The sequence below is a fragment of the Muntiacus reevesi genome, chromosome 11, assembly GCF_963930625.1.
Source record: "Muntiacus reevesi chromosome 11, mMunRee1.1, whole genome shotgun sequence".
In the NCBI taxonomy this organism is placed as follows: Eukaryota; Metazoa; Chordata; class Mammalia; order Artiodactyla; family Cervidae; genus Muntiacus; species Muntiacus reevesi.
This window is the reverse complement of record NC_089259.1, coordinates 17,667,649-17,682,465: the sequence shown is the minus strand read 5'-3', so window position 1 is coordinate 17,682,465 and position 14,817 is coordinate 17,667,649. Positions and strand designations below refer to the sequence as shown.

At 35.9% G+C, this 14,817-nt stretch overlaps 2 protein-coding genes across 8 annotated transcripts in view; one reads left to right on the top strand and one right to left on the bottom strand.

Moving 5' to 3' along the window:
• Positions 1-4,516, bottom strand: part of SETDB2 (SET domain bifurcated histone lysine methyltransferase 2) — an 80,460-nt gene extending 75,944 nt beyond the window's left edge. For 3 of the 5 annotated variants that reach the window (XM_065901967.1, XM_065901969.1, XM_065901970.1), the window contains exons 1-2: positions 3,905-4,516; positions 942-1,298 (exon numbers count right to left, since the gene is read on the bottom strand). In XM_065901967.1, the coding sequence (XP_065758039.1) occupies positions 942-957 (16 nt within the window). In that variant the 5' untranslated portion in view covers positions 958-1,298; positions 3,905-4,516. The remainder of the gene's footprint in view (positions 1-941; positions 1,299-3,904) is intronic. The other 2 variants (XM_065901968.1, XM_065901975.1) reach the window with 2 other exon arrangements.
• Positions 4,517-4,564: 48 nt separating this feature from the next.
• CAB39L (calcium binding protein 39 like) overlaps positions 4,565-14,817 on the top strand; it is an 89,881-nt gene continuing 79,628 nt past the window's right edge. Inside the window, exon 1 of one of the 3 annotated variants that reach the window (XM_065901976.1) lies at positions 4,565-4,719. In XM_065901976.1, the coding sequence (XP_065758048.1) occupies positions 4,699-4,719 (21 nt within the window). In that variant the 5' untranslated portion in view covers positions 4,565-4,698. The remainder of the gene's footprint in view (positions 4,720-14,817) is intronic. The other 2 variants (XM_065901979.1, XM_065901978.1) reach the window with 2 other exon arrangements.

The window sequence follows — 14,817 nt, the reverse complement described above, 5'->3', positions numbered from 1 at the left end:
AAATACATGACTGAATAAATATATATATTGGGGAGAGGAGACCAATCTCCCTTGCAGAAGAATTTTGAATAATAGTGTGAGCATCCTGCTCTCAAAGAGGAGGAGTATGACTTTCCACTCCATAAGTATAGGCTGCACATAGTGATTTCCTGTCAAAGAGTAGGTAGGGAAATGGAGGGGAAAAGAGAGCATTAATTTACAGTGGAGAAATCACTGAACATGATGTCAGCCAGGTGATCAAGTTCAATATCAACAGGCGAGAAATCATGTTGATATCATGTACCCTTGACATCATTTGGTAAAAAATGACACTTTATCTCTATGGTCTTCCTCTCCCCAAAAAACAACCCCAGGTCTAATCATGAGAAAAAAAAATACCACTCAATAATTCTGATAGAGGGGCATCTTATAAGACACTTGGATACAAAATCTTACAAAAACAAGAAATGTCTGAGAAACTGTTATATCCATGAGGACCCTAAGGAGACATGACAAGTAAATGTAATGTTGTATCCTGAATGGGACCCTAGAATAGAAAAAGACATCATGTAAGGAAATAAGAATAAACTATGAACTTTAGTTAACAATAATGTGTCAGTAACAATAATTGTAACAAATGTATCAGCCAAATGTTAGATTTTAAACATAGGCAGAACTGGGTGCAATGAACTCTGTACCAGCCTTTCAATTTTTCTGTAAAGCTGAAAGTTTTCTAAAAAAATAAAGTATATTTTAAAAAAATACACTGAAGTACTGACTAAGCATTACAGATATACAATTAATTATAAAGAGTCAAAACTGTTGTTCCATGAGAATAAATCCTTAATTGTAATTCAGGAAAGTCACGTGCAATGAAAGAAGTTGAAAATTCGACAATTCAACTTCATTAAGTAGTCTATATACTTTTAAACATAAAGTTTAACAATGGTTTTTCAACCTACCATTTTTTTCTCCCATCTTTTGGTGCTGTTTACAAACATAAAATTCTTCGAAATTAACTTTAACAAAGAATTGAATCACTTTGATTGTAGAATATAACTGGAATCCAACTGTGGTCTCTGAAATTTGCAGTACTCAGAGAAAATATATCATTATACTGTTTTAAGCCGAATATTCGTTGACACTTGAATTTTAAACTGTTCTTGAAGAAACTTTCAGAAATGATTACTAGTCCAACTTAATGATCACTCCATGAATCTTTATCAAGTGAACACGTACAGTTGTATCAGATCATCAACAATATCTTTTTAAAAACAAAAATCAACTCCATCGTTTGGTCCATGAATACATGAAACATTCTGTAAGGAAAACAATAAGGAATGGTAAATGGCATATTTGAAAATAATAAAATATATCAGAAAAAAAGGGTTGTTGTAACAATAGCTCTATCTTTTAAAATAGCATGAACTATTATGAAAAAGGAATACATATTAACTGGAAAAACATGTAAAATATCAATATTACGGATACTATAGAAAAATTCAAAATTACTTATTTAAAATATATGTTAATTAATATAAACTATCTCCATTTCATAAACCTTTAAAAACTTTTAAATGGGGTTAATCATGTTAACTACTTCAAAAGAGTGTTGTGAGGCTGACTTAATCTCTCAGAATAATACCCGGCACATTACAAAGGACTCAAGATATACACCTAGAGGTGGAACTCAGGGTCAAAAAGAGGTCAGCAATTTTAGTCTCAGGATGTTAGTCAACATGTGATAAATTCTTCTCCTACTCCCACACCAAATTCACAGAAATCTTAATTTTTTAAATTAAAAATATAGAATCATGCTGAAAATAAAAAGGAAATTATCTACAGACTGAGTGTGTGGGACCTCTCTGTGGAAGGGCAACAGATGGGAAGTTGCAAAGATAATGCCAACCACAAATGTATCATGGCAAAATAAAGAAGAAGATCCTCTCAGAGGAGATGAGTATATACAACCAAGAGTCATCAAACATCTAAAAAGAGTTACACCATGGAAGACACTTAACAAGCCCACCAAACTGACGAATTGAATTGAATTCAAGAGGATTAACAGAGCGTCCAGAAAATAGTTTTAAAACAAATAGTATTGTATTTAATATCAAAGAGCTAATGAAGGAAGCCTCATCTATGAAATAACATACAATTCTGAAAAATAATTAACTGGATATCTTGGATATAAAAGTAGTTGTTAAATAAACTCAATAATTAACAGTCATAGTAACATAAATTCAGATGAAGAGCCAGTTAGTAAGCTAGGAGACGAAGTTGAGTAATCCACTCAGAATATAGAGCAAAAAACTGACAAAAAGAGGGGTAAGTAGACAGAAGACAAGGCAATAATGACCAAAAAATTCTTATAACTAGAAAACACATAGGCCACTAAGGGTACACTGAGTTACAAAATAAACTTATTAATACATACCACTAGACAAACCATGGGTAAACTTCAGAATAGCAATAAAGACAAAGTCTCAGAAACTTTCAGAAAATCTAGATGATCTAAAATGAACATTTATCAAACTGGTAATCAGACTTCTCATCAGAAATGTCGATACAAAATGTTAAGGGAAAATAAGTCTGAATCCAGAATACTATTTCAGCCACGTTATGTTTCAATAGTAAGAGTTTAAAAAAAATAAAAAGACAAAGACTCTTACAGACACTCAAAGAGCCATTCGGAGACTCTGAAAGAAATGAAGAAGTACTTCATTAATAAAAACTAACCTAAAAAAAAAAACAAACTAACCTAGAAGGAAGTACTGAGGTAAAAGAAACAAAAGTGAGCAAATACATAAATAAAACACATTAATGCTACACAAAAACATATTAAAAGTGGGTTTTAATGACAAATGAAATAATGCTAGAAGATAAAACCACAGGAAATTAATGTTCTTTTTGGAGGAGGGACGGAAGGGGATTGTTGTAAGATTACAGAAAGTAAAGTAAATCATACTAAGTTCCTTGTAGAGAGGATATCAATACGAATTAAACGTACGAATTGCATTAAAAATATAAAGGTGACACTTTGGAAAGCAACTATCCTCCAATAAAAATTAATTTTAAAAAATGTAAAAAGTACAGTATGAAAAAGAAAACAGAATAAAGAAAACTTGGGGCTAAACTCAAAGAAAAATGGAAAAATACAAAATACAAAAGATACGAACAGAAACATGGTAAATAAAGAGGACATGAAAGAGGCCAATTATGTTAGTAATCACAAAAAAGGTTTTCTTCAGTAAATTTGCATAGTATTGTAAAGCATAGAGAAGAAAATTTAAATCATTCATAATCTCATCATCCAGAGACTACCAATTTAACTTTAGATTGTAACAGTACTTAAAAATTTGTTCATATTTTCCCCCCTTCTCACTTTTTCATTTTGGCAGAAAAATACTGATTCGCTTCGATTTATGGTTCGTTTTCACCAATAGGCTTTTGTGAAACTTTGACTCTTTCTTCCGTTATGTTTTAACAGTGATGACAGTAATGAATATTTATTGAGTATAAACCATGTGTCAGGCAGGCTTCTAAACACTTCCCGTGTTCTTATTAACCTGCATAACAATCACGAGGGACAAATGTAGCATGCCTGGTTTTTCTCACAAAGAAGCTAAAGCATGTTACACTGTAAATAGCAAAGACAAACTAAGGAACCAAGCAGCCTGGTTTCTGAGCCCGTTTTTTGATCCTTCTAATCTACCGCCTCATTCTTAACACACACAGAACTCACTGCAGGATTCCACTTGCTGATGAGCACAATTACGTATTGTTTCTTATTTTACTTCCTACCTATTGGGAATAACTACTTATTGGGTTGTGGTTAATTAGAGTCAGGCGCTCTGAGCATCTGCTCTCAACTCCGTGATCTTGGGGAAATGATTTTACTTATTCAGGGTTTCTGTAGTCTTACCTGTGAAATGGGTCAGTGGTTAAATCGTCAAGTTCTGCTTCTGGATTTTGGACTGCAGCTCATTTTCCGCAGCCCCTTTTACAGCTTCAGGTTCCCAGCTGCTTTAGGAATCACCTCTCAAGAACGTGTGCAACGGAATGACAGGAGACTGAAATGCGGGGGGTGAGAACTCAGGGCGCCCGCGATCCCCCCCCTTCAGCCCGGGACTGTACGCGGGTGAAAGGGACAAGGGAGGTCGCAAAGGCTGGGATCCAGGCGGCAAGGGTTCCGCCGCGTTCCCTGGTCCTGGAGCGAGGCTTCGGGAGGGCCACCCAGGGCCGTTACACTAGCTCAGCTGACGCTTTCCACGCACCCCGCCACAGCCGAGAGCTGCGCTCCGCCCGCCCCGCTGGCGAGGCTGAGTTCCCCGCGGGTCTGACTCCTCTCCCACTCAACGCCGCCGAGAAGCCGCGGCCTCAGGTGCCCCCTGGCCGGGAAGTACTTCCCATTTACTAGACCTCACCTTAGCCAACAGTCCCTCCTCGCCTCAGCTGGGTAAGTAGGTCCGCCCATATTTCCAACCCGAAATGGGAGGAGTAGGACACCGACCGCTCCCACTACCCAGGCCCTAGCTCACTGACTGCACACCCCCACCGGGTTCACGCCTCAGAGGATCCGAGCGCGTACAGCCTGCAACGCGGCGGCGCTTCAGCGCGCCGTCTTCCGATTGGCTGTCAGAGCTCTCGGGTTGTCTCGCGCTCTCCGACTGGACCAATGCGGCTATCCACAGTAGAGAGGCCGGCATCGCTGGAGGGATGGTTCGTCTGTTTCCTCTGGTAGGTGCTTGGCTGCCATCTTGTGTGTGGCTGGGCCTGGGCCGCTGGGCATTTGGAACCTTCCTTAGCGACTCACGCTATAGAGATGTCCTGAAGAAGCAGTGGAGGAAAGAAGGGGCCTGAGGAAACAGACCTGGAAGCTTCTTACCTCCCTGAAAGGGAAAAGTTTTCCTGGTCTGAATCTCAGCCCTGGCTGGAAAGAGAGATAAATGATGGAGGTGATTAGGATCACACACAGGCTTTGGTTTGTTATTGTCAGGGCTAGGCGTGGACTCTGATGCTTTAACGGTGATCCCTTGGGTTCCAGGGAACTGGTCTAGTAATCGTTGTCTGCGAAAGATTCTGACCACCAATCCTCTATACTGACAAGGAGGGTTGTCTGATGGAGAAAGGAACAAGACTGGTAATGGAAGAGGAGAGAGGGAGATACGACTATCTTTACGAGTCGAAAGAGACGTCTTCGTTTTCTGTCGTTTGCGAGGGAGTGACTACTCATGTGATTTGCTTAACCTCTAAGACCATCTTTTGGAAGCCGAGGGCCCCAGGTTCTGCGTTAGGGCAGTTTTATTCATTAGTGTACAGTCGGCACTCCAGTGGGGTTTTTTGTTTATTTGTTTAAAAGCTAGAACGTGGATGGCCTTTACAGAAATAGTGGAAGCCAAGAAAGAATTTTGTCAAATCTTGGTTTTCCTGAGTACGATCTGCTGAAGATTTGGGAATCTCAGGGTTTGCCTTGGCATGCTTGGCGGCTTCGTCCTGGGTAGGCAGAGGTTTGTGTAAAAGAAAGCATTTTTAACTCCCAAGCTCTTTGAGATGGGAGGACGGAGGCAGGAATTATCTCCTTCTCCCCTTTATTATTTTTAAAAACCAAAGTAGAAAGCTTGCTTGGTTATTCATTTGAGGGAGAAATTATCTCAGATCCGAAAACCTAGCTAAAAGGCTAATACTTTATGATTAACGCTAGCCGTTTTGATACTCATGAGAAGAATCGAAGATACTGCCTTGAGTTTAGCAATCACTTTTCAAGGTAAACTGGTAACCCAATCAAGTCAACAGTGCTTTTTATTTTGTGGCAGGAGTATCAAGGAAAACAGCAGTAAAATAAACAATTGAAAATTAATATTCTTTAAAAATTTTACTTTTTTATCCATGAATCTTAAAAACTTAAGTTATAAGAGTTCAAATATCAGTAATTTATTATGGAGTTGATGGCTTAGGTACTAGGTGCCTAAGGAATTTTGATGTCTATGGGGAGTTTTGGAACCAGTCCTTGGCTCTGGAGAGCTGTATAGGCTATCAAAGGGTTTGGTGGCTAACACCAATATCACAAAGTAGCTGCTCAGTAAATGTTTGTGAAAGCCTTTGGGTAAGGGTAACATGGTAATAGTTCTTGGCATATATTCAAAAATAGTTGAATGAATAAATTTAAAAAAGACAGCAATTGGGAGGTATGGATACACTTTTTTTTTTTTCAGTTGAGTTCAGCCGCTCAGTCGTGTCTGACTCTGCGACCCCATGGATTGCAGCACACCAGATCTCCCTGTCCATCATCAACTCCCAGAGTTTACTCAAACTCATGTCCATTGAGTTTACTCAAACTTGTGTCCATTTTTTTTTCTTTAGCCTAACTGGAAAATAATTTTTTAATCTGCATTCCAGAAAACTTGAACTTAAGTTTTTCTTTTCCAGTTTATACATTTAGAATAATACTAAGTACAGGTTCATAATCCTTTTTTTCTGAGGTCTGTTTATGAGATCCTTCAGTAGAGATAATGAAAATGAACCCTTAAGTAATAATGCTCTATTTGCCATTTTTTTCTTGAAAGTATCCAGTCTCAGTAAATGATGCCAAACTTGTTGCTTTCAGTCTCTTCTGCTGAAGAAAATTTATTATTCTTTTCAAAATACTGTTTTTACATTTACTATATTGCGTAAATATGTTCTATATATAAGTAATTTTAACATAACAAATTAGGTGAGTATCCACAGACTTTTGTTTGAAGAATATAATTCTCTAGATTTCATAATATTTAATCTGAAGATCCATAGAAATGTTTCTTGTAACACTTTTACGTGAACAATGTTAAGTGATGTTAAGTAAAAGTGATTTAACTTTGATGTTAGAGTTTTTTTTTAATGCAATCTCATATATACAAATTTAGATTTTTTTCCCATTATCAAGTGATACATAGTTTATAAAAGAAAAAATTTGATGACACCTTTTAAATATTTTTGTGACTGAATATAGATTAGAATCTATTTAACACAGCATTTTATTTTTTAAGTTTTATTTTTTTTCATTTATTTTTATTAGGGGAGGCTAATTACTTTACAACATTGTAGTGGTTTTTGCCATACATTGACATGAATCAGCCATGGATATACATGCTAACACAGCATTTTAAAAAGTCAATAAAAATTGTTCCCATAACCTGTTTGGAATTCTTGCATTTGGTACTTTAAAATACCAAAAGGTTTTATGAGTGAAGGTTTTAGAGTGATGATAAGCATTTCTTTTATATTATTATTAAAGTAGAGTTGACTTAAATATTATATAGTTTCAGGTGTTCATTGCAATTCAATATCTTTATATATAATACTTCATACAAAGTTAATATAAAATATTGACTATATTTTTTACTGAACCAAACGTGAGTCTGCTCACCTGCCATACAGCAAAGCCAATTTATTGACATTGCCTATGGTAAAGGAAAGTACAGCGATTATTGCAAGCCCTAGTAAGAAGTATGGGCAGCTCATGTTAAAAAGAGCCAAACTCCTGGGTGAGTTTGGGGATCGGTTTTAAAGACAACATTTCAGGGTGAGGGCTGTAGAATTCATGATTTTCTTCTGATTGGTTGGTAGTGAGGTAACAGTGATACTTCAGAAGTCTCAATCGTCAACCTTCTGGCCCTAGCTCATCTGGGGTCTAGTGCTTGAGGATGTAGTCACCATCCTCCACCTGGGTGGAGAGTTGGGTGGGGGGCTTAGTTCCTGATAAAGATATCTGTCAGATTGTTATGTCTATCCCTTGAGGAGGAACCAAGACTCTTGCTTTATCACTGAATTATTGTCATTACTTTTCTTGTTTAACTGCTTTTCCTTTGTTTCTGCATTCCCTCATTTCCATAATTAGTAACTGCATGTCTGCTCTTTAGAACTCAGGGAAAGCCTGGAAGACCAAAGCCTTTTTCTACAAACAAAGAAATGGGGAACACAGAGAGGGCTTTTGTACCAAGTGGGGCCCCCAGGAACATGCTTTGTTTCAGTGCCTCCTTTTTCTTTGATACTGCTTAATCTTGAGGGGAACAGGTGGGGACAAGAAAGGGAATAAAGTTTTGGTTGGAGAGGTTAATCATAAACTCAGCAGAGGAGCTCAGTTTTAGGGGGGCTCAGTTTCATATTCCCTGTGCTGTACATTACGTTCTTGTAACTTTTTAGTTTTATGCCTAGCAGTTTGTACCTCTTAATCCCCTTCACCTGTTTTGCCTTGTACTCATACCTCTCCTCTTTGGTAACCACTAGTTTTTTTCTTTGTATAGTATCTGTGAGTCTGTTTCTGCCTTGTTACATTTGTTTTATTTTTTAGATTCCATATATAAGTGAAAATACAAGCACTTCTTTATTAAAAACATTAAAATGTGATAGGTTTTCCTCTCTGTAATTATATTGCATATAATCATCCTTTTAAAATTTATTTTGAAGTACCAGAAATACTTTGCTGGGCTTTGTAATTAGTTTTGACCATGTAGATATCACTTTAGTGGGAACATTTTGAGATTTTCAGAAATATTTCTATAGTCTTCATTAATTTGATGTGTTTTACCATTATTTTTCTAATATTCAATAAGGTCCATTATGGGAATAAAACAATGTGACTAAAAATAAAAAATTATTTAAAACTTATAAAGATCATTCTATTTTATAGCTCAGAGAGCTATATTCAATATCCTGATGTAAACTGTTTTGGAAAAGAAAATAAAAAATGTATTCATGTATAGCTGAATCAATTTTCTGTGTGACAGAAAAAGACACATCATTGTAAATTAACTATTTCAATTAAAAAAAAATAAAAACTATAAAAATCAAAATGACTGCTGCAGTTTGTGCTTTTCAGCTAATCAATGGAATTGATTGGATGTTTGAATTATGAGAATGTTCATTAACTACTGAAAATGCTTCTGAGGTAAACACATGGTACACTTATATTTCACTTAAGCAAGGAAATGTTTAAATTATTATATATTTAGGTTTTTTGAAAAGCATAGGGGAATTGAAACACTACTTCTTCCTTTGAAATCTCACTTGTTCCTGCTGTTCATTTTTGTGTAAATGAGCCCTAATTCTAAAGTTCTGCTCTCTTAAACACTTAACACATGTCTCACAGCCTTTTGATAATTAGATCTACTCAATTTATGTACTACTCACCCTCTTTCATGTTTCCTATCTTGATTAATGGCTTTTCAGTGGCTCAGATGTAGAACAAAATTCTTATGTCTCCCTTTTGCCCAATTTTATAATCTGTAACTTCAGCCTCTAAATGGCTTTCTTCATTTTCTACTATCACTGCCACTGTCCTGAATTATTTTAGGTCTTCCTTTTTTTTTCCTTAACATTTCATATGCCATGGTAGTATTGACAAAGCTCATACTCCTTGATTTTAAATTTGTATTAGTTAAGACACAAGTTTGAGTTCCATGACTGCACCCATGGAGAAAAGACCAAGTAAACTTGGAAAGAAAATTAGATAGGATTAGATTTTTTTAGCAGTGACATTTTATGCCAGATGTTAACAAAGCATGCTGGTAGCTCAGTGGTAAAGAATCCTCCTGCCAATGCAGGAGATGTAGGTTCGATCCCTGGGTTGGGAAGATCTCCTGGAAAAGGAAATGGCAACCCACTCCAGTTTTCTTGCCTGGGAAGTCCCATTGACAAAGGAGCCTGGCGGGCTGCAGTTCATGGGGTTGCAAAAGAGTTGGACACAACTTAGCTACTAAACAACAATAGCCCAACATGTTTTAAAAATTCAAGGAAATAAATATTCCATTTCTCGCCAAACTATTAAGAATTCAGGACATCAACAAGTGTTTATAAACATGAAACAACTCAAGGAATGTTGTTCCTAGGAACCCTTCTTGAAGAATATACTGGAGAAAATCAGACATAATAGTGATAGGAATGATAATATAGTGATAGAATGGTATGTAAATGTTATATAATCTGATGTTGAAATAATACAACCTACAGAAAAAGGGAGGAGGGGATGAGTGGAAGTGCAAAGTAGAATAGTGGTCACTTGCTTCAGAGGAATTAGCTATAAGGAAAAGGATAATGCTTGAAGCTGACTGATGGACAGAAACATATTATAAATAAGTATACATACTTATATGTAAAGCACTCATTAAAGTGTTACAATACCAGGTGGGGGAGAAGAGGAAGTTAGTAATTTTATTACTGTTAATAGCAGGGAACTAACTGTATCTTAAAAAGGGCAGGGGAAAATGAAGAGTATTGTATAAAGCTATTATTATAGAGTTAACCCCTGATAACAAAATATACAACACTCCCCTAAATGTTAAAAGAAATATCTACCCTAGAAAGAGCAAAGAGAGCAGACCATATAATGATGTGAACACATATTCTGTATATTTTTATCTGTACACACACAAAATGAATAGAAGGTGAAGCATTATCTCATTGCAAAATATATCAGATGTATTAATACATGTGTATGGCTCAACTTAATGATTGTTGTATATGAAAGATACAGTTGTAAAAAGTATAAAGGGAGTTAATAGATGAATAAAAATAGTAAGAGTGTAAGACATATCAAATAAATGCAAAGTTTTTAGAAAGCAGGATTCATCATCTTAGTATTAGACAAGGCAGAATTTAATTGAAAAGAGTTAATTGAAAAATTAAGATGAAGGATATTATAAAATAACCCTTATAAAGCTAAGGGCTATATTTACAGTAAAGATTTTAAAAAATATCTATTTATCAAATGACACATCAATAGACATCATAAAGTAGAAACTGCTAGGGAGGTAAGAAGGAACAGAAACCTCTAATTATAGAAGACTTTAACACATGTCTCGGCGTAAGTCAGGTTAAATGGACCAAAAAAATCAGTAAAGTAGCTCTTACAGATTTGTATCAAAGTCTGAATCCATTAATAGAGAATATATGTTCTCAAGTGCACATAGGACAGTTATAAAAATCTATTTTATATTAGACCACAAAGAATATCTTGGTTCCAGAATACAAAAAGTAAAAATTTTGATCACACATAGTAAGTAAGTCAAGAAAATAATTCAAAAAAAAAAAAAAAAAAAAACCTGGCTCAAGGTTTCTGTAGGATGATGGTACCTGTCTAAATCCAAATCTCTCCATATATCCTTTTTGAAAACCACACAGATCTATAAGGAGAGCAAAGTTAACTACCACCACCCTTGCCTAACATAATTTCAAATTATGGTTATGTAGGCAAGTTAACACTGAAATAAAACAGTGTCAGCTCTAGAACCTGTGCTCAGATGACAAGTGAAGTTGAGACTTCAGAACAGAGGAAAGGGAAGCAGGACCTGGGGTCAGTAGAATGCAAGTAGAAAAGAAAAGCCTACCCTAAAGAGGAAAATCCTTGGTGGCTCAGTTGGTAAAGAATTCACCTGGGCTTCCCAAGTGGCACTAGTGATAAAGAATTCACCTGCCAGTGCGAGAGACGCAAGAGACATGAATTCAACCCTTAGGTCAGGAAGATCCCCTGGAAAAGGAAATGGCAACCCATTCCAGTATTCTTGCCTGGAAAATTCGGTGGACAGAGGAGCCTGGTCGGCTATATGGAGTTGCAAAGAGTCAGACACAACTGAGCATACATGCATATTGCAAAAACAACCAAAAACAATTCATGTTGACATATGGCAGCACCAACACAATATTGTAAAGCAATTTCTGTTCAATTAAAAATAAAATTATAAAACAGCCACAAATGATTAATTATCTTAAAAAAGCCCTTCTCACCCAAATCCAAAGTTAAATAATATAGTCTATGGACTGTGGGAGACCAGCACTTTGATGCCTTTCTGGTAAGAATACAAAAGTGCAAAGCCCAGAAGGGAATTTGACAGTATCTCATAGAATCACATATGCATGTATCTTTTGACCCAGACATCTCACTTTTAGGAATCTGTTCTAAGGACACATTGGCATAAAATATAAACTGGCATTTGTATAAATTTAGTCAAACAGAATTACTTGTACTACCAAAAGATTGGCAACAATGAAATAATCTCCAGGTTGATGGTATCCCTTCCAAGCCACCCTTTTCCTCAGAAGGCATAAAGAGACTGTAGAAAGTCTCCATGCACCAGTATAGGGTGATCTGCAGAGTATATTTTGAAATGGAAAAAACAAAAGCCCAGAAGAGTCTATAGATTAATCTATAAGTAGAAGGGATGGTGCCAATGATGGAGAGATTTCTCTGTAACTTGTTTATATAGTTTTGATCTTAGAATCATGTATGTTTACATATTCAAAAATAAAGAGGTAGAAAGAGAAATCTAAAAAGGAATGAATTTATGTAACTGTAAAGAATTTTGATGACATATCCACTCAAGAAAAGGAACAATTTTGGTAACTTTTATCTTTTTAATTTATTTATGGCTGCATTGGGTCTTCGTTGCTACTCAAAGTCTTTCTCTAGTTGCAGTGCTCAAGCTTCTCACTGCGGTGGCTTCTCTTGTTGCAGAGATGGGATCTAGTATGTGCAAGCTGAATAGTTGCAGCTCTTGGGCTTAGTTGTCCCACAACATGTGGGATCTTCCCAGATCAGGGATCGAACCGATATCCCCTGCATTAGCAGGCAGATGCTTAACCACTGGACCACCAGGGAAGCCCTAATTTTAGTGACTTTAGAACATAAATTCTGGGCTGTACCTTGGCCCTCTGCATCTGCAGTGTCAACCAACCACAGATCGAGCATGTTCCGGGAAAAAGAAATTCGAGAAAGTTCCAAAAAGCAAAACTTGAATTTGCCCCCAATTTATAGAGCATGTACATTGTTAAATAATATAGAGATGATTTAAAGTATATGTGTAATGTGCATATGATATATGCAAACACTATACCATTTTATATAAGGGATTTAAGCATCCATGGATTTTGTTGTCCATGAGGGGGTTGGGCTGGAACCAGTCCCCCATGGATAACAAGAGATGACTGTACCTTAGTGGGATATATTCAGTAGTATAATTGTTGTTGCATTGCTATTTTTAAAGTATTTTAAGTCTATTGTTGGGTAAAATAAGTGTTGCAAAATGTTAATTCTTGAGCAGAGCCACAGTAGTTTATCAGGGCTATGACTTAGAAAATTTAGCTTGGAAAGTCCTTTGCTAGATTGAGCAAAGTGGAAATGAAGTACAAAATTACACAGAAAGACAGCTAACATATCAGAGCACAGGTCACATGGCAGGCTTTGTGCTAGACACTATATGTATATATATATATATATATATATATATATATATATATATATATATATATAAATATAATTTGACTCTTAACAGGTGTCCTTTGAGATTTGTGATACTATTTTCATAAGAGGGTCAGAGATGTTGAGATTTAAACCCAGATCTATGTGATTCCAAAGCCTGTGTTTTTTCTACTACATTGTTGCAGGATATATACATCAAGTAGTGTGAAGAAAGAATATCAAGAGCTAAATGTTCTATTTAAACCGCTAGTTGCTGCTCAGAAAATAAAGATGCAGACCCAGAGTCAGTGGTTTATACATTCTTCATGCAAGAGCATTTTACTAAAGGAGAGAGTGTAAGTTTTCTCTTATTTCTAATGGGAAAATGTAAACATACACACATGTACACATGTACACCACCATATGGATATTGAGAGAGAAAAATTTTATAAAAGTTTCCATTGATGACTGAAATTAGTGAAAGATATGAACTAAAGCTATGGCAAAGCAGAAAAGAAAAAAGAATCTAGTAGTCATGGGTTTTCATGGTTTTTTTTATCAGCAAAAAACCTCTCAAAGCTTCCCTTTGTGATATTTCAGAGCTCTTCTAAGCTTTGCACAACCTTTTTGTACATATTGAAGATGTGTAGTTTAGAAAATACTAGTTTAGATAAGGTGGTTTCCTCCTGTATAAGGTGAGGGTTGATAGGGATTTCAGCCGTGTTAGAGTTCTTCTTATCCATACCACCCTTTCACATTTCTACTTACTTCCCCCAATGTTGAAATATTTTTATTTGGTTCAATACTACTTTTTAAAATGTTAAAGTAATCAGGGTAGGCTATTTAATTTGATTTATTAGTATTGATATATGGTGATGATGAAAATTCAATTTATAATTCTATATACCTGATAACAATAAGAAACAAATATTAAAATTTCTATAAAGATTTTTTAAATTAAGTTTTTAGCTTTTCTTTTTGTCAGAAGCTCTGTTGATCAGTGACTGTGGTGAAGGCTGAGAAAGCTGAAGCAAATTTGCAGGTGATACAAAAAGGTAAGCTAACATACTGGATTGGCCAAAAAGTTCATTTGGGTTTCTCCATATCATCTAACAGAAAAACCTAAATGAACTCTTTGGCCAACCCAATAATAACTCAGTCAAGATTATAGGTGCCCTTGACAGACTTGTAGACTACCCTAACACACTAAAACAAGATTTATTAGGATTAATTATAATATCCCAATTTAAATTGTACAAAACAATTGCAGAAGTATTAAATAGATTTCCATTTCTGAGAATATGATAGAGAAAAGAAAGTGAAGTTGCTTAGTTGTCTCCGACTCTTTGTGACCCCGTGGATTGTATGTAGCCTGCCAGGCTCCTCTGCCCATGGGATTTTCCAGGCAAGAATACTGGAGTGGGTTGCCATTTCCTTCTCCAGGGGAATCTTTCTGACCCAGGGATCGAACCCAGGTCTCCTGAATTGCAGGCAGACTCTTTTTTTTTGTTTTTTTTTCATTTATTTTTATTAGTTGAAGGCTAATTACTTTACAATATTGTAGTGGTTTTTTGCCATACATTGACATGAATCAGCCATGGATTTACATGTGTTCCGCATCCTGATCC